We start from the raw sequence: 18,172 nt of genomic DNA, 5'->3' as shown, positions 1-18,172 counted from the left end.
GACCCCAACTCAAAAAAAACAAACAAAAAAAAAAAACCTTCCTCTCTAGTAACAGCCACTCTACGTCTAAGCTGTCCTTCACACCAAGACTTCCTGTTTATTTTATTTTATTTTATTTGAGTGGGAGTCTCACTCTGTCACCCAGGCTGGAGGGCAGTGGCACACTCCCTGCCACCACAGCCTCGACCTACTGGGCTCAGGCAATCCTTCTGCCTCAGTCTTCCAAGTAGCTGGAACTCTAGGCATGCACCACCACACCTGGCTAATATTTTGATTTATTATAGAGATGAGATCTCACCAATTTGCCCAGGCTGGTCTCTTGAACTCCTGGGTTCAGACAATCCTCTCCCCTCGGCCTCCCAAAGTGCTGTGATTATGGGTGTGAGCCGCCACGCCCGGCCCGCTTTTTAATTTTCATGTTTAGTAGCTATCTCCAGTTCCTCATACCCTATCTCAGCTCAATTGTTCTAATCAAATATCAGTCCTTTCCACTCTGCTAAAAGTGAGCTTGTCGAGATAACAGTGATTGCCAAGTGGTTGAATCAGATTGTCACATCTGTGTTCTTATCTGACCCTACTTTTCATATTCAACACAGTTAATCACTTTCTCCTCCTTGAAACACTTTCTGTCTCGACCTTTATGGTGCCTGTTCTCCAGATGTTCCCACCCTTTCGGACTCCACAGTCCCCTTTCCCAGTTCCTCCTCTCTTCTCAATATTAGCATGTTCTAGAGTTCAGTCATGAGACCTCTTTTCTTCTCTGTGTCTGCTTTACAGATTTAAAAACGATCTAAATGTCAATGCCTCTCAAATGTATACACCTAGTCCTAATCTTATCCCTGAACTTTAGACTCTAAATATGTACTTGATTGTCTTTGGAAAGACATTTCAAACTTCCCGTGTCTAAATCAGAACTCTCAATGTCCCCTTTCATACGTCTTCCTTTCCAAGTCTTCTCTGTGTTATTAAATGGCTCAGCTGCTTAAGCCAAAAACCCGGGAGTCAGTCTCAATTTCTCTTCCTCCAGCCCTTCCTCACTGCCCTACCATTCAATCCATCACCAAACCCTGTTGATTCTGCCTAAAAATACTCCCCCAGTCCATTTCTTTGTTTCTATCTCCATTGCTACCATCCTAATCCAAGATACCATCATCCTTCATAGACTACTGCGAGAGTTTTCTAACTGGTCTCCTGGCTTCCTGTCTGGCCTTCTGCCAACAATTCATTTTCCACCCCACCGCCAAAACAACCTCCTAGAAACATAAATCAGGGCACATCACGGTCCTGCCTAAAACCCTGTAACAGTTCTGCTGCACTTTGAATATAATCCCACTCCTCACCCAGGCCTCGAGAGTCTTCTGTGGCCTGGTCCCTGCCCACCTCTCCCACCTGCCATATCCACCCTCCCCACTGCTTGTCCCCAACCACAATGACACTCTCTCTGTTCCTTAAAGCCTGAAGACCATCGCAGTAACTTTCTCCTCCTGAAATGCTGCCCATCTCTCGTCCCACCGTGTTTTATTTTTTATCATAGCATGACTCACAACTTGATATTTCCTTGCTTGTTTATTTATTTTTATTATCTGTGTCTCATACCTAGAATAAAAGCTTCCTGAAGGTATGACTCTTACTGTCTTGCCCTCTGTTGGCTTTCTGGCACCTGGAGTAGCTTCTGGCACATAGTAGGTATTCAGCAAATGCTTGTTGAAAGGATGAATGAATCCTCCTGTCCCTTGCAACTGGCATAGTTCTGGACACAGAATAGTTCTCATAGATCTGCTAAATTGATAGGTAAGTCACTCCAACTATGCTGGAAGCTTTTTGAGGACAGTAGCCCTTTTTCAGATTTCTTTGTTTCCTCTACAGCACCCAGAGAAAGGGCTCCTGGGGTCTCAGATATATGCCGTGTTGGATTTACTCTTTCTCACAAAGGGAAAGCCAAGAGTCCCACTGTCTGTTTCACAGACTTCATTTTTCTGAGAATAAGTACGTGACACGAGAGGGATGTCATAAGAACAAAGATGAACTGGGAAGGAAGCGAGAGGAGCCGGTTGTCCGTTCTTGCTTGGAATGGTGGGAACATGAGAATCTACCCCCTTAGTGTTTTCCAACAGACTTCTAGCCATGATGCTACATTCCTTTCTGGTGTGTGTGTTACAGGGCTCAACCTACATCCTGATGATGGTGGATCCAGATGCCCCGAGCAGGGCAGACCCCAGGTTCAAATACTGGAGACACTGGCTGGTCGCAGATATCAACGTAAGCAGGCCAAGAGGCCCTTTCTGACTCATTTAGTGCTGTAGCCAAAGACAGTCTGTGTGCAGTTCTCAGTTCTCTTTCAGGAGGGTCAGAAACTAGGGGGAGAGAGGACTCCTGTGCCTGGTTGCTCACAGCAGTCAATTGTCACATCTCTCCCAAGTTTCCTAACAATTTCAAAGTGTCCTAGGGCCAGTGGTGCATTGGTAACCCAGATCTCAGGAAGAGGGGCAGGAAAGCCCTAATTCGTAGTATTTGCTGATTTTCGTGGTATACATAAATTCCCCCTCCACAGTTAATTTCAAGCTACCGAAGATTTAACAACTAACTCACACAATTTCTGAAAATTGAACAATTGGCTCCAGCACCCCTGGACTAGTGGACTGGGGGGGAATTGTGGGCCGTACAGGGGACAGAACTAGCCAGGGGAAGTCCTGGAGCTCCTGAGGAGGCACGAGGCACGGCAATTTCTTTTTCTTTGTAAGGAAACAAGGGCTGCCCCTCCTCTTTGTCTCTTTGTTGTTGTGAGGTGGAGGAGCCTGGCCACCTCTCCAGAAGAGTTTTCTCAGATTTGGTGGATTATTAGGGGGCATTATGTGGGGGAAAGTTTCTACTGCCCAACAAGTGCTGGACACTCTGGGTTGAACTGAATTAATGCACTTCTCACTGAAGGGATTTTAGAGCTTTTGCTGTCCTAATATGCTTATATCATATGCATTTCTTTCCCAATCATGTTTGATTATTGAGTCTCTTGTTCACAAGTGCTTGGCAGTGCACTCTGGGGAAGTCCACGCTAGCCTCAAACATCTACGAATCTATGCCTAGAACACCTGCTGATGACTTTTGCAGAGTGTCCAAAAATGTCAACCCCTTAAGACGGTGGAAACTCAGGACTAGAAATACTACGTTTGGATTATGGCTAGTTACCAGCTCAAGGACCTCTGTCATGTCACCGGGAGCCCCTCTGGGCATTTTGTCTTTATTTATAACGTGGGAACTTTGCTACTGACTTTATGCTGCTATTGTGATGAAAGAACATATTGAGAGCACTTTGAAAAACAAAGAGAATTCCACAAATATAAGGGGCTTCTAGAGCTATGGGTGGAGGAAGGGGTATCAATCTGAACTAGATCTTGACTCTCCTGAACACAGCAGGGACATTTGCAGCCACTGAGTTGAGGGTGACAGGTGGGAGGAGTTACCCTGGCAACCACCCCAATGACAAGACCCTTCCCAGGAAGCTCAGGTGGACAGCCCTCCTTGTAGGCATCCCTGGTCATGGCCCTGGAAGTGAAGTGGTTTTCTCAAGAGAGACTCAAGCAGCAGCGTCTTGGACAGTGCTTGAGCCCGTCTCCATTACTCCACACACTTCCCTGACCAAGTATCCTTGGCCCAGCCAAGAGCTTGGGAAACACCATAAACACCCAAAGGGACAGAGCTAGGGGTGTTCATGCCCTCGGGGCAGGGATGAGAGCAGAGGGCACAAAAGGGAAAGGTCTGGCACCTCCCTCCAGTCTAGCGCATTGCCATTTTCTGGACGTGGGAGTTCCCAGCCATCCCAGGGGTGAAACACTCACGAAGGAGGATGGTTCTGAAGGTCACGTTCCCAGTCCCCCCCACACATCCAGGGCTTCCCATAATCAATTTGGAATTCCCACTTGGCAATTCCCACTTGGCAGTTCTGGGGCCAGAATGCAAAAGCAGTTATGGATGGGATGATTTCAGAATCCTGGGACCATCCGTCTGCCTCTCTGCCAAGCCCGAAGACCCTCATCCCACTCCACCCCACTCTCCTCCCCACCCCCCATACTCAGGTCAGAACTCTCACTTAGGCTTTGTGCTACCAACATGGGTTTGGCATCGGCAGCTCAGCTTAGAAGCAGAGCAGGTGGCAGGTGACAGGTGGTAGCTGTCAGCCAAGACTGCTAAGCCAACAGAGCTTACCAGGGCCACCTGCTTAGGTGTGGCCCTCGGTCTGCCCACTTAAGTGGGAGGAGGCTTGAGTTTTTGCTACATTTCACCCCCTTCCCTCCTCTGAGTGTCCAGCAGGAAGCAGCAGCTGTAGCCACATGGCCCTGCCTAGCTGCCCCCAAATTCCACCAGCCACAAAGACGGTGTCACCCAAATTGATTTAGGTCTCAGGTTTTGGACCATGGCCGGAAGAAGAGGAAGTACTAATCCAACCCAGACCCCTTCCTTTGTGTTGGTGTTGTCTATTGCTGAGTGGGTCTAAGCAGTAGAGTACATTCGAATTGGTGGGCGAGCTTGTTAAAAATGCAGATTCCCAGGCACCGTCTCAGTCACAGGACTTACACTTCAGTCAGTGTAGTGAGAGCACGGCATCCATGTTTGACAAGCAGGAGGAGTGAGCAGACTGAAGGGACACCGCAGAGTTCAGTGTCAGGAGGCCTTGGTCATTGTTACCCCCTCATTTGTGGAGCAAGTTCTGAGTGAAAAACATTTTGAAGCTTGTGAAGCTCACAATCGTTGTGTGAACCAGGCATTATCCCCATTTTGTAGATGGGGAGAGCAAGGCCTAGAGAGGTGAATGGCACAGTCTCTCAGCTGGGGGATTATAGATGTAGGTCTCCCATCCTTGTCCCCAACTCCAAACCACATACCCTCCCATACCACGCAGACTGGATTCACACTCTGTCTCTCGCATCAGCTCCACTGCAATAAGGAGCCCTCTCTGGATGATGGGAAGAATAATTTCTGTGGTTCCCTCCATCCCACCCCCCAGCTCACTCCCAGGGTTCTACTTCTGACTGCCTTTTACAGGTAGATGCTGTCGGGGAACCCTCCCCAGGGGATGTTCTCTTGCTGAATAAAATGTACCTGATAAGCATTTTGAACCCCATAAAACTACACCCTACAAGTCATCATTACCCAAGAGCCCCTGCAGTAAGGCATGCCATAAAGTCACTGCAGACACAGAGTGACAATGGCCCTGCGACTCACAATGACCACAGAAGCAAACTTGGTGGAAACTAAGCTGGCCTGGATATTAGGGGGCCAGGTCAATTGGATGGCAGACCAGGCCATAGCCATGGAATCCCCTCAGTAGGGACAATTTTTTTCATAGGCTACCCAGGTTGAAACAGGACAGGAACCAGTTCTTAGGAATACAGGAAACATCTATAGCCTCCCTGCCCCTACCCCAAAGGGAGGCTGGCAGGATCCAGTACAGAGTAGGATAAAGTTCTAGACCTGCTGGCAACTTAACTAGGAGCTAGAGAGATACCCAGTAGTCAAGATCAGACAATCACAGTACCCTTTTGTTCATTTAATTCAAGGAATACATATTGAACACTTGTCAATATGTCACAGTGGTTAGAGCAAGGACTCTGGAGCCAGACTGCTATGGTTCGAATCCTTAATCCACCATCATTAGCTGTGTGATCCTGGACTAGTTGCCCAACCTCTCTGTGTCTCAATATACTCACTTGCAAAGTGGGGATACTAATAGTCCCTACCTCACATTGTTGTTATGAAGCTTAACCGAGTTATTTTAAGGAAAGTGCTTGGAACAATACCCAGAACACATAAGCGCTACATAGTTTCTTGCTGTTATGTTGTTGTTGTTGTTGTTTTTGTTGTTGTTGTTGTTGTTACCATTGAGCCAGGGTTTCACTCTGTCATCTAGGCTGGAATACAGTGGCACAGTCATGGCTCACCCCAGCCTCAACCTCCTGGGCTCAGGTGATCCTTCTGTTTCAGCCTCCCAAGAAGTGGGACTATGGGTGCATGCCACCACACCTGACTCGTGTTTTTGTTTTTGTTTTTGTTTTTTGCAGAGATGAGATCTCGCTATGATGCCCAGGCTGGTCTCAAGCTCCTGGACTCAAGTGATCCTCCTTCCTCGGCTTCTCAAAATGCTGGGATTATAGGCATGGGCCACAGCCACTACTGTTACATTATTATTATTGCTTTAAGTCAGGTCCCTAGCTAGGACTGGGGTTACAGATGCAAACAAAATTGAGGATGGTTCTGCCCTCGCAAGATTTTTATTCTAGAGAGATCAAGGAAGGAGTCTGCAGCATGGTAGTGGTATTATCACTTGGGGTAAAACTTCCTATACCTGGGAAGAGGACTGGGCTTCAGTCCCCAAACCTGGCCAGATTAGGGCAAACAGGGACTGATACATAAAGCAGTTCCCTCTTTGAAACTGTCTCATTGAGCAAAAGAAATTTCTAACCAAACACTGACAGAGAATGTCTTTCTCCCTGGGTGCTGTGCCCTCGGCTTTTCCTTAAAGATGTTTTTCAGTTCTAATTCAATCTAACTAATAATCTTCATGCTTAAGCCTCATTAAGATATCAATTAATTTGCATCATTCATTTCAGAAGAAACACTTATTGGTTCATCTTTTATTTGTCTCTGAAATTAGTGCTCAGGGCTTTTCATGCAGATATGTTCATTAGACTTTTTATTGTTAATGGGAATATTGAACACAGGAAGATGGTATATTAATACTTTCCACAAAGAATATCATGATTGGTGACAAAGAACACTAAGAACAATTAAGGAGACAAGAGTACCTTTTTTCTTCCAAAAAAGAAAATCTTTCTAGAAACCGTCAATGATTCTAAAATTTGCCCTGAATATCTTTTTTGTTTTAAGAAAGAAAAGGGAGCTGGCAAGTTCATGTTTCCCTTTCATTCAGTACCCTGAACCTTTGGCAGCTGTAAATGCAACCGATTCTGGGTTGAATTAAAAGGGCCTCTAAGGGGTCATTATTCTGTCTACTTTTCTATAGGGTTAAACTTTTCCATAATTAGAGGGTTTTTTGTTGCTTTTTTTAAGGACCTGTAAGTATATTAGGTGAATAAGATAGATGGAAAACCTAATAAACAAGGCAGGGATTATAGCTCCCTGCTTTCCAGTTATGTGGTTGGCTTGAGCCAGGACACTTGTGTTGGAGTGATGGGTCCCACTACTGAGCAAGTTGCTTAACCTCCGTGAGGTTGCAACTTCTCAGTCTATAAAACTAACAGAAATCTCACTCTCCAGGGTTGAGACCAGGAAAAAGGAAATTACACATGCACAAACGGGAAGCCTCCCTAGAGAGAAGCGCTATAGAAAGCAGCATATTTATCCTTGTTCCTGATCAATGGAGTTGCAGATCCTGTAGATATTTAAATGTACATATATAGAAATAATTATATAATGTGATTTTCTATATACCCAGAGCCCAGCTAATGATAATAAACAAAATAAGGAATTTTTATCAGGCCCACAAGTCCCAATGAAGAGGTCACGACAAGGAGATGCGATTCATCATGATTTCTTTATTTGGAGCTATGTTTTCAGTGTTACCACTAATATTGGTGCGGTTGCCCACACATGCTTTGATCTCCACTGTGAGTCCATTTTAAGTCACAAACAACTGAAAGGCATGCCTTATGCTCCCTACTAGCTACTAACATAGGTTCAGATCTGTGGGCTATAAAGAGCATTTGCTGGTGGGGACGAGGCAGAGGTGGCCCCAGTTATGAACCAGACTTGTACAAGGTCACCCTGAAGAGGAAGAGAAAGAGCCTGGGCCTTAGGGTCAGATGGCCCAGAGGAGGTTCCAGACCCTGCTACTTCCAGATAGGAATCTCTGAGCTTCCGCTTCTTCATCATTAAAATGGGCATGATGGCTGGGTGTGGTGGTACACGCCTATAATCCCAGCCCTTTGGGGGGGCCAAGGCTGGAGGATCACTGAAGGCCAGGAGTTTGAGACCAGCCTGGGCAGCACAGCAAGATCATCTCTACAAAAGGATTTTCAAAATTAGCTGGACATGGTGGTTTGCATTAGCTACTCAGGAGGCTAAGACGGAAAGATCACCTGAGCCTAGAAGGTTGAAGCTGCAGTGAGCCGTGATTGTGCCACTGCACTCCAGCCTGGGCAACAGGGTGAGGCTCTGACGCTAAATAAATAATATATGTACATTTTTTTAAGCGAGCATGATAATAGTATCTATTTCTCAGTGGTCAATTAAATTAAGGCTCTTGGCACAGAAGAGCAGAACCTTAATAAGTGTGATTCTCTCCCTGTCCACCCGCAACTTTGACATCTGACCACAGCAGTTACTTATGATTTCACAAATTCCCTTCGACTTTTGGACCCGTGGTCTGCAAAGTGAAAATTCTAGACAGCGCCAAGCATGGCTCACCCCACCTGCCTTTTGAATCCAGACGGATTCAGGCCCAGCTTGGAAGATTCAGCATGACCCAGACTTGCGCTGGTGGAGAAGGTCACTGGGGCCTGGAAGGGGGCTGTCAGTCCCACCATTCAGCCTCTAGGGGTTGCCTTGTGACTCCCTGGGGGACCAAAGCAGGCCCCCCTGCTGTCATCCCAGACCACAGCCAGGGTGGGGGGTAGGGCTGTGTGAGATGGTCAGGCCTGTGGGGTGCTCTCTGCATCCGTGGCTGCAGCCCCCTCCTCCCAACACTTCCTGCCTCTGGTTTTGTTTTTTTTTTTTTGAGTTGGAGTCTCACTCTGTCACCCAGACTGGAGTGCAGTGGCCGCTCCCGGCCACCGCAGCCTCGACCTGCTGGGCTCCGGCAATCCTTCCTCCTCAGCCTTCTGAGTAGCCGGAACTACAGGCGCGCACTACCACACCCGGCTGATTTTTTGATTTATTGTAGAGAAGAGGTCTCGCCAAGTTGCCCAGACGGGTCTCGAACCCGCGGGCTCAGGCAATTCACTCACCTCAGCCTCCCAAAGGCGCGGGATTCCAGGCTGAGCTACAGAGCCTGGCTCTGCCTCTGTTTTTAACACAGGCCCACACCCCTTGCCATCTCCTTGTCACTCACAGTCCCACTCTGCTGTCATTGTCCCACCCTAGAGATGCCTTCGTTCCCATTCAAAATAATTTCAATAAAATTTTGCTACAAAGTGGATTATTATCTTTTGATGAATGTTTTTAAAGCCCTTTAGGTTTTCGTGGTAATTTGCGATGTGAAATTATTTGGAGATAAGAGCCAAATTAGCTCTTGTATGCTGAGGTCGCTGTGTCCTGTTATCCATGTGAGCAGTGTTTAAATATAATCAGCCCTTAGACTAATGCAGCATAATTGTTCATTTGAAATAGCTTTTTTTACTCCATTCAATGAGTCATTAAAATATTCAAGGAATAATGCAGTGAATTGGAAATGAATTTATCATATTATCCCATATATACTGTAGTGCTTCAGGTAACTAAGGAGAGAGAGTGAGAGCAAGTAACAGAAAGGATATGAATATAAGGTATACAGGCAGGAAGAAGCCAGTATATGCAGGGATATGGTAAACAAAGCTTTTTAGTTGGTTTATGACAAGCACGTATAGAGAGGTTGACTAGGAGGGGTGAGAAAGAAAGAAAATGCTGTTCTTCAGGGAGGTCTCTCTCTTTCTCCCTCTCTCTCTCTCTCTCTCTCAGCACTCTGAGATTCTGTGCTACAGCACAGCTCCGCTGTTAACTTATTTTTATCAAATATGTTTATATCAGAAAGTCGTTATGGAAACCAATTCTGCCATCCAGGAGAATTCCTGGATCAGGCAGAAAACTCGCTCTTTATTTCTCTCTCTCTCTCTCTCTCTCTCTCTCTCTCTCTCACACACACACACACACACACACACACACACACACACACACACCCATAAGACACCCCAAAGGGAAGAGCACAATCTTGCTCACCCAACTCTGAACTCAACTGAGGGAGTTGAGGGTGGCGCCTGGTGCCTCTTCATGGGCAAAGCAGTAAAATGGATGAGACTGAGAACAACAGTTCGAATCTAGCCTTGCCCTGACATAAAGATCCTGGGCTTGTCACTGTCCACTGAGCCTCAGAAGACAGAGGTGGAGGATAGGAGGAGAGAGTCATGGCAGCATTTCTGAGCACAGTGATCCCTCCTTGATCTCAGAAAGTTCTATTTGCTTGCATGGTTTATGCCACACCCAGAATAATGTCTTCTGTTCTGGCCACACTGATTTAAGAGACATGGCGACCAGCATAGGAAAGCAACCAGAATGGTGAGGTTCTACAGAAACCACTTGAGGTCAGCAACAGCTGAAAGAAATAGGAGAGGTTAGCCTGCTGGAACAGCCACGGGAGTGTGAGAATGAACCGGCTTAAAGGACTTGAGGAACTCTCACTGAAAAACAGGAGACATTCTTCTGGAATCCACTGGGCAGAACTGGACCAACGGGTGAAGTTTTATAGGGAAGCAAACTTAGCCCCATAGTAGGAAGAACTTTCTATGAATCTGAACTGCCTAAGAATTGAACTTGTGCCCTGCCATGGAGCAAGCTCCTTATCATTGAACGTAATGATTCATAGGAGATCCAGGGAATTTTCCCACTGGGTAGAAGGCTGGTGCAGACGACCTATAAGGTGTGTCCTTTGACACCTCCAAATAATGTCTCCACCTGTCATATTTCATATGTGCCAAGTGGTAGCAAGTTCTGTACTTTACATGAACAGCTCCCACAAAAACCTTAAGAGGGAGGTAAGAGAGCTAAGAAAATTGAAGCCCAAAGTGGGTAAACCACTTGCCCAAGATGTCACAGCTAGAAGGTGGCTGCCTGAAATCTGAGCCCAAAGCCTACACCCAGGCTCACGAGGCCATATTGCCTCTCCAGAGTTTAGGAAGGTTCCACACCAGCCTAGGTGACAGCTTCTATCAAGGCCAAGTGTGGATGCTATGAAGTGTTGGTACCAATGTGGTGTGAGGTTGGTGGCACCCACATCAGCCATGCGCAGCCCTTGACCAGAGCCTTCAAGTGCAATGCGGACACGGAAGGCTGATTCCAACTTACTGTGAGCCAACTGTTTGCCTCCCGGAGTCTGTTTCTTCATCTGTAGAAAAGGAGTCTAACGTAATGTCTACTTCACAGAAATGTTGAGGATTCAATGAGATAAAAATTGGGAAACACCCAGCCAACAGCACCTGGTCCTTAGTAGTTACTGTGTATGCTGGCTACTTCTTCCATCTTCTGCCTCCCTACGTCCTCCATGAAAGGCCTAGAAAGTTGGGCCTTTCATGCTACAGACTATATGTCACCCCAAGAGAAAGGACAGGGCCTAGCCAGGAGAGTGAGTTGCCTGTGTGGTTAGCACTTAAAAGACCTTGAGGAAGAAAAGCCACCAGCAGGCATCAGACTTAACAGGGAGGGGTTAGGACTGACCAATCTGCTCTGTGCTCCACACTGTGGCTATTTAATAAAATAAAATAATAATAAATAACTATTGAATGAATACATGTTGGGAATGTCAAATATTGTTCTGTCCAGTTGGAAAGACAAGGCTAATAAATAGGAAACCATTAGAGGGCAATATTCAGTGGTTTAAAGTCAGCTCTAACTTTAGACTCAAAGAACTGTGAGTGTTTAGAGCACCCTCCTCTCCTTGGGGAGGCAATCCTCTCCTCCTCAACCAAGGCTCAGTTCAGATGTCACCTCTGCTGAAAGGCTTGCTCCGACACCCCCAGATGGAATTAGTCAGTCCTGCCCTTGCTCTTACCACATTCAGGCAAACCTCAACTAGCACCTTCATTATTATTTATGAGTCTCTTTTCCCTCTCAGACCACCAGTTCCTGGACAGCAGAAATATGTCTTATTCTTATATTTCCAGCACCTAGCGCAGTGCCTAGTATATTCAAGGCCCTCAGTAAATGTTGAATGATGGAATGAATAAAGGCACAAAGGAATAAATGAATTTAAAATGAAAGAATGGATGGATGGATTGATGAAGAATGGGTAGGTTAATGGATGGATGGATGCAGAGATAAATACAGGGTGGATGGATGGATGGATAGGGGTTGGGAAGGTGGGTGAATAGATGGTTAGGGGAACGAAAGTTGGGTAGGCAGATGAATGGATGGATGGATGGATGGATAAAGGTTGGGTAGCTGGATGGATGGATGGATGGATGGATGTGGGTAGGTGGATGACTGAACGAATGGATAAATGGATGAATCTATGAATGGGTAGAAGTTGGGTAGGTGGATGGATGGATAAAGGTTGGGTAGCTGGATGGATGGATGGATGGATGTGGGTAGGTGGATGACTGAACGAATGTATAAATGGATGAATCTATGAATGGGTAGAAGTTGGGTAGGTGGATGGATGGATAAAGGTTGGTAGGCAAATGGGTGAATGGATGCATGAAAACATAGATGGATGAGGGCTGGGTAGGTGGATGGATGAAGGAATACATCAATGGATAGAGGTTGGGTAGGTGGATGGATAGATGGAGGGATGGATGGATAAAAGTTGAGTAGTTGGATGAGTGGATGCATGGAGGTGTCATCACTCTATGATGACTTCACAGAGGAGATAGGAATTGAGCTGGGATTTGAATTATGAGCAGACCTGGAAAAGTCAGAGGATATAAGCAATTGCATTTCAGGAAGGAGAAAAAAGAGTCATAAATAAAAATTAAAAGTCATGATGGTTGAGTTCACTGAGGCTCTTATCACTTATCTCTGAATTGTTATAACTGGTTCCTCTCCTATAATCTCATCCCCTACAAAAGTATCAACCTTTTCTTTATGGGATGATTTTTTCTAAATCTGAAGCCCTGCAGTGACTCCCTATATATCTCAGGACAGAGACCCATCCCTGCCTACTCCTCTCCCCCAGTAGCCCCTGTGGTCTCCTGCTGATTGACTTGTGGTGCCTCAAACCTTCCCTGCTGTTACAGACTTGTATGGACTGTTGCTTGCACTGCCCCCCTTCCTAAAAACGCTTTTGCAATCTACAAACACATAGTTGCTTTAAATGAGTAAGATCACTAGATGAATTACATCTTCAAGGTTCAGAAAGAGTTCGGATTTGGCATCACAAACTGATTTCAAGAAACAGGGAAGGAAAACATGGATTCCCAAATTTAGGCTAATGGGTATAATATCAGTTCTCCAACTTCAAAAACAGTTTAATAAGCAGACGATCTGAGACAACACAGAAAACAGAGCACTTTAGGAGTCAGCATAAGTTCACCAAAAATAAGTCATGCCTGACCACTTAGACTTCATTGTTGGTAAATACACTGGTTCTTTGGGCCAGAAAAAAAGCTCAGTAAGCACAGCACAACTTGGCTGAGCCTGGCACTAGACCAAATCAATCATGGTAACCTATGTGCAAGGGGGTGGAAGGTGGAATCTGGCTTCCATGACTGTTGTGTTGGGTGAGTTTGTTGTTTGTTGGTAAATCATTTCTGAAGACAAATAAATTCGTTCCAACCTTAAAGTTGGGCTCTGGTGACATGCCACAAGGTTCTAGCATGAGTTCAATATTTTTCTGGATAGAATGCTCACCAAATCTGTAGGGTACACCAAGTTTCAAGGAATAGTTAAAGTGATGGGTAACACAAAACAGTTAATTTTGGCATTGAAAAAATGAGATTTAATAGGGATTAATCTAAAGTTCTATATTTAGGTTCCAAGTCAATTGCACACATACAGAATGAGAAAGATCTGGCATGTCAGAGGTTCAAGAGGGGAAAAGATCAAGAGGAATTTTAGCTAGTTTTAAAGCTAATTTTAATCTAAATTTCAAGCTAATAATAGAATATCAAACCATAATGCAGGAGTTAAGGCAGTTAATATAATCTCAGGCTACATCCGTAGAAGTAAAGACTTTCGAGCATTGAAGATTATAACTCTCCTTTCTATGCATTGATCAGAACACTTCATTCATTCATTCATTCATTCATTCACTCGTTTGTTCATTCACTCAGCACATCTTAGGCGGCAGTTTTCATTCAGGCACTGCAGATCAAAAGTGTATACAGTCGAATCCCCTCCATTGAGGAGCTCCCTATCTGGTGAGGGCAACAGAGGAGAAAAATCGGTGATGCCAATTTAGAATGAGGAGGGTCAGGATGGAGTTAAGTACCAAGAACCATGGAGAGGAGAAAGTGAACAGCGAAAAAAGCGCCCCAGTCCTGTGGGCAGAGTGGCAATTCATCAGGTGACCCAGACAGGAAAGGACATCCGGGCTGGGTGCATTCCAGAAACAGATAGGGGCTGGTGTGGCTGGGGAAGACAGATCAAAGGAAAGCATGTAAGAGATGAGGTCAGTGAGGGCAGCAAGAGAGGCCAGGAAGGATGACGGTTCTTACCCTGAATATCTATCAGAGAAGCCACACCCCCGACCAGTTAAACCAGAATCTCTTGGGGTGGGACCCAGGGTCCTCATTTTTAGGGTCCTCAAGGGATGTGAATGTGGAGGGAGGGGAAATGGGGAGTTCTGTTCAACAATATTGTTTCAGTTATACAAGATGATAAAGTTCTAGAGATCTGCTGTGCAACCTTGAGCCTATAGTTAGCAGTACAGTACTGTACACTTAAAGACTGTGAAGAGAAAAGATCTCATGTTATATGTTCCTACTACATTAAAAATATATATATGCATCTGGGACTTTGACAGCTGCCCATGCAGGGTCTTTATCCAGGCCTGGGCAAGGAGTTTGGCATGCAGACCATGGGAGGACTTTTAGCAGGAGATAAAGCTGCATTGCATTATTTTTTTGAGTTGGAGTCTCGCTCTGTCACCCAGGCTGGAGTGCAGCGGCATGCTCACGGTCACCGCAGCCTTGACCTGCTACACTCAGGTGATTCTTCTGCCTCAGTCTTCAAAGTAGCTGGAACTACAGGCATGCACCATCACACCAGGCTAATTTTTTTTTTATTTATTGTAGAGATGAGGTCTTGCCAAGTTGCCCAGGCTAGTCTCAAACCCTTGAGCTCAGGCAATCCTCTCAGCTTGGCCTCCCAAAGTGCTGGGATTATAGGCATGAGCCACCACACCCGGCCCTGCATTGCATTTTTAAAAGATCACTCTGACTGCTGTGTGGGGTGGCAGCAGGTGACCATAAGAGGCCATCTTACTCCTTTGGGATCAACAACAGTGACTTGAGTCAAGGCAAGAGCTGTGGCCCTGGAGATGACAATCTCAGGACCTGATGTAAAGTCTGTAGTCAGCAGGACATGCAGATGGATTAGATGTGGTGGATGAAGGATGCTATGAGGGTGGACCATAGACTGAGGCCTGAGCCCACCATGGTGCCATTTACTAAGATGGGGACACTGAAGGACAGGCAGGTTAGGAGACAAGGGGGATGGTGAATCTCAAGCTATTTCTTGGACATGTTCTTTCTTAGATGCCTTTTATTTTTGTTTTTTGAGACAGGGTCTCACTCTGCCACCCAGGCTGGAGTGGAGTGGTGCAATCATAGTTCACTGCAGCCCCAAATTCCTGCGTTCAAGTGATCCTCCCATCTCAGCCTCCCAGGTAGCTGGGACTATAGGCGTGAGCCACCACACCCAGCTAGTTTTCGTTGTTGTTTAATTTTTGTAGAGATGGTTCTCACTATGTTGCCCAGGCTGATAGTGAACTTCTGTCTCAAGTGACCCTTCCGTTTCAGCCTCCCAAAGCACTGGGATTACAGGCATGAGCCACAGCACCTGGCCTGTGATGGCTTTTAGATCTCCAGGTGGAGATTTCAAGTAAGAGACTGACATAAGTCTGAAATTTCTAGGAGAGGCCAAGACAAGAAACCTGGCTTTGGGACACATATGTGGTATTTACAGCCAAGGGGCTATTGCTTCTTCAAGGGGTGAGTGCCTTTTCTCTGGAAAGGTTCAAGGAGAAGCTGTCTGCCAGGGATTGTGCAAGAGGCTGGACTAGGTTGGCTCTCAGATGCTGAGACTTTATAAATGTGCCTGATCCCAGCCTACTTAGAGCAGAGCACCATCCTGGGGGGCGGGCAGGAGAGTCAGGGAGGCACAGTGGTGCAGGGCTTTGGAGGCCGTGAGGGGTGGACTCTATTCAGCAGTGGCCTGGGTGGTACTTCAGGAAGAGTTTGGGGCCAGTATTCGGAGAACTGGTATGCAGGGCCACTTGTTAGCTGGTTAACACTGTTCCAGTCTCTGCTCCTCCCTGGGTCTCTATTGCCCCACCTGCAAACTGAGACAGGAAGGTAGATTTCGGTGATAACAACAGGTTGTGACAGTTTATGATTCCATACCTGATCCTCCACTAAGCAGCCCTCAACCTTTCTTTCTGCCAAAATGTTCATATGCCCAACACACTCCCCTGAGCCTCAGAACGGGCTCCAATCCGGCGCAATTCCCCACGCGCTCACTCTCCCAGTCAACAAAGCGTTTCGGAACACCAGTGAGAGTGGCATTATTAAAGGGAGAATGTGAAAGCCGCTCTCATTTATTTTAAAAGGTAAATCACTCACTGGAGATTTATTATTAGTAACACCTGCCTGGGAACCTACTGCCCTAGTGATCTGCTGCTGTAGTTGGGACCAGCATCAGACCGGTGTTGCGAACTGCAGCTGCCGACCACGGAAGACCAGAGCAGGCCACTGAGGAGGGGTAGGCCCCAACAGCTCTCATTTTAGGGGAAGGAGTCAGTCAGCAGCCTTCTGCAGAAACTGGAGGAGGACAAGCCCTGTGGCAAGAGGCGTGTCGGGGGCGGCTGCAGAAATCCAGGAGTGCCAGGGTGAGAGACAGGCTTAGCACGGGGGCAGCAAGGATGGGGAGGAAGGCCCAGGGGCTTCTGGGGCTCTCCTGCTAGCTAGCCTCCGCCCAGAAAGTCCACAGTGGAGCTGGCACGGAGAAATCAGAGGCTCAGGGGCCAGTGGCCCAGAGTTGAGAGACAGCAACCCCTTACTCCCACAACGGACTGTGTTGCTTCCCAGCGAGAGGAGGAGGAGGAAACCAAAGTCCAGAGCGTTCAGGAAGAATCTGGAGACTCTGCTTTGGTATAGGGGGAGGGACCGTGGGGAGGGACTTAAACAGGGTGGAAGGACAGATGCCCAGAGCTCCTTGGGCTTCTGGCCTGTCAAGCCCTTGGCTAAGAATTGGCTTTTTCCTTTCAAAGAGGGTGGAAGTCACTGTTTTCTTGTCTCAGTTGATGAACAGATTCTGGGTGGCAGAAGTCACCATAGAAACAGGTGCTATCTTAAGCAAATGAGCCTTATTAACCTTAAGAGTGGTGGAGTTTTCACAAGCTTGCACATGTAGGGTAGGAGGGGGAGCAGGGTTTGGTGGGGGGAGGGCCACCACGGCTGGGAGCTGTGTTGCAGTGACTCTGGGCGTAGATGTGAGTGTGTCCGTGTGTGCATGTGTGCGTGTGCTTTGCATGTGCGCGGATGCTCATCTGCATGTGCTTTTGCAAAACAAAACCATTTCCCAGGGGTGAGCTAGGTTCTGCCTTTTTTCTAAGAAATACACATTTCCCCCAAGAAGCCTCCATCTCCTTGGTAGCTGGTCTCGAGGCAACAGAGGCCAAGAAGCCTGATGCGATTCCTAATTCTTTCCCCCACGACTGGTTTCTCATCCCTGCACTGCGTCCTCCTGTCTGCTACACACCAGGGCAGGTACCTCCCTGAGGACCTGGCAGCCAGGAGGCAGGACTCTCTCTGTTCCCGGAGGCAGTACGGTGCAGTGGTCGGTGCAGGGATACAGACGTCAGGTGGACCTGGGTCCATAGGGCTGCTCTGTGACTCTGAACCGGTCACCTGCCTCTGTGAGCCCCAATCTGTAAAAGACACCATGCACCTCACAAGGCTGATGAGAGGCTCCCGCAAGATCATGCACGTCTGCAGGGAGTGTCTCCCCAACCCTCCCTGTGACTGGCCCCCTTTCTTGAGTGAGGAGGGGGCTTTCTCTTCCCAGGTACAGCTGTGACTGCATCAAGGGTTTTCCAAGGCCACAGGGTTCGTCTTCCCCAGCATGACCTCATGGGTCAACAGATTTCCACTCCGTGTGTGAGTTCTGTGCCCTTCTAGATCCTGGGGGAGGCGTAGAGGAAGGTTTGGTCTGAGAGCCTGCCCTCGTTGAATGGGTAGAAAGGACGTGGAAGAGGCAGAGTTGGGTGAGGCTTTGATGGCAGGTAGGACTGAGGGAGGCAGATAGGAGTGTGTCC

The 18,172-nt window shown here is 47.0% G+C and overlaps 1 protein-coding gene across 1 annotated transcript in view; it reads left to right on the top strand.

Annotated features, from left to right (window-relative positions):
* The window catches only part of PEBP4 (phosphatidylethanolamine binding protein 4), a 211,838-nt gene that overhangs the window by 109,699 nt on the left and 83,967 nt on the right, over positions 1 to 18,172 (top strand). The window contains exon 3 of the mRNA XM_008063571.1: positions 2,161 to 2,259. Coding sequence (XP_008061762.1) covers positions 2,161 to 2,259 — 99 coding nt within the window. The remainder of the gene's footprint in view (positions 1 to 2,160; positions 2,260 to 18,172) is intronic.

This window comes from Carlito syrichta, unplaced genomic scaffold (assembly GCF_000164805.1).
Source record: "Carlito syrichta isolate Samal-C Ts95f unplaced genomic scaffold, Tarsius_syrichta-2.0.1 Scaffold306946, whole genome shotgun sequence".
Taxonomy (NCBI): Eukaryota; Metazoa; Chordata; class Mammalia; order Primates; family Tarsiidae; genus Carlito; species Carlito syrichta.
The sequence above is the reverse complement of the archived record's forward strand: the minus strand, read 5'-3'. Positions and strand labels throughout refer to the sequence as shown.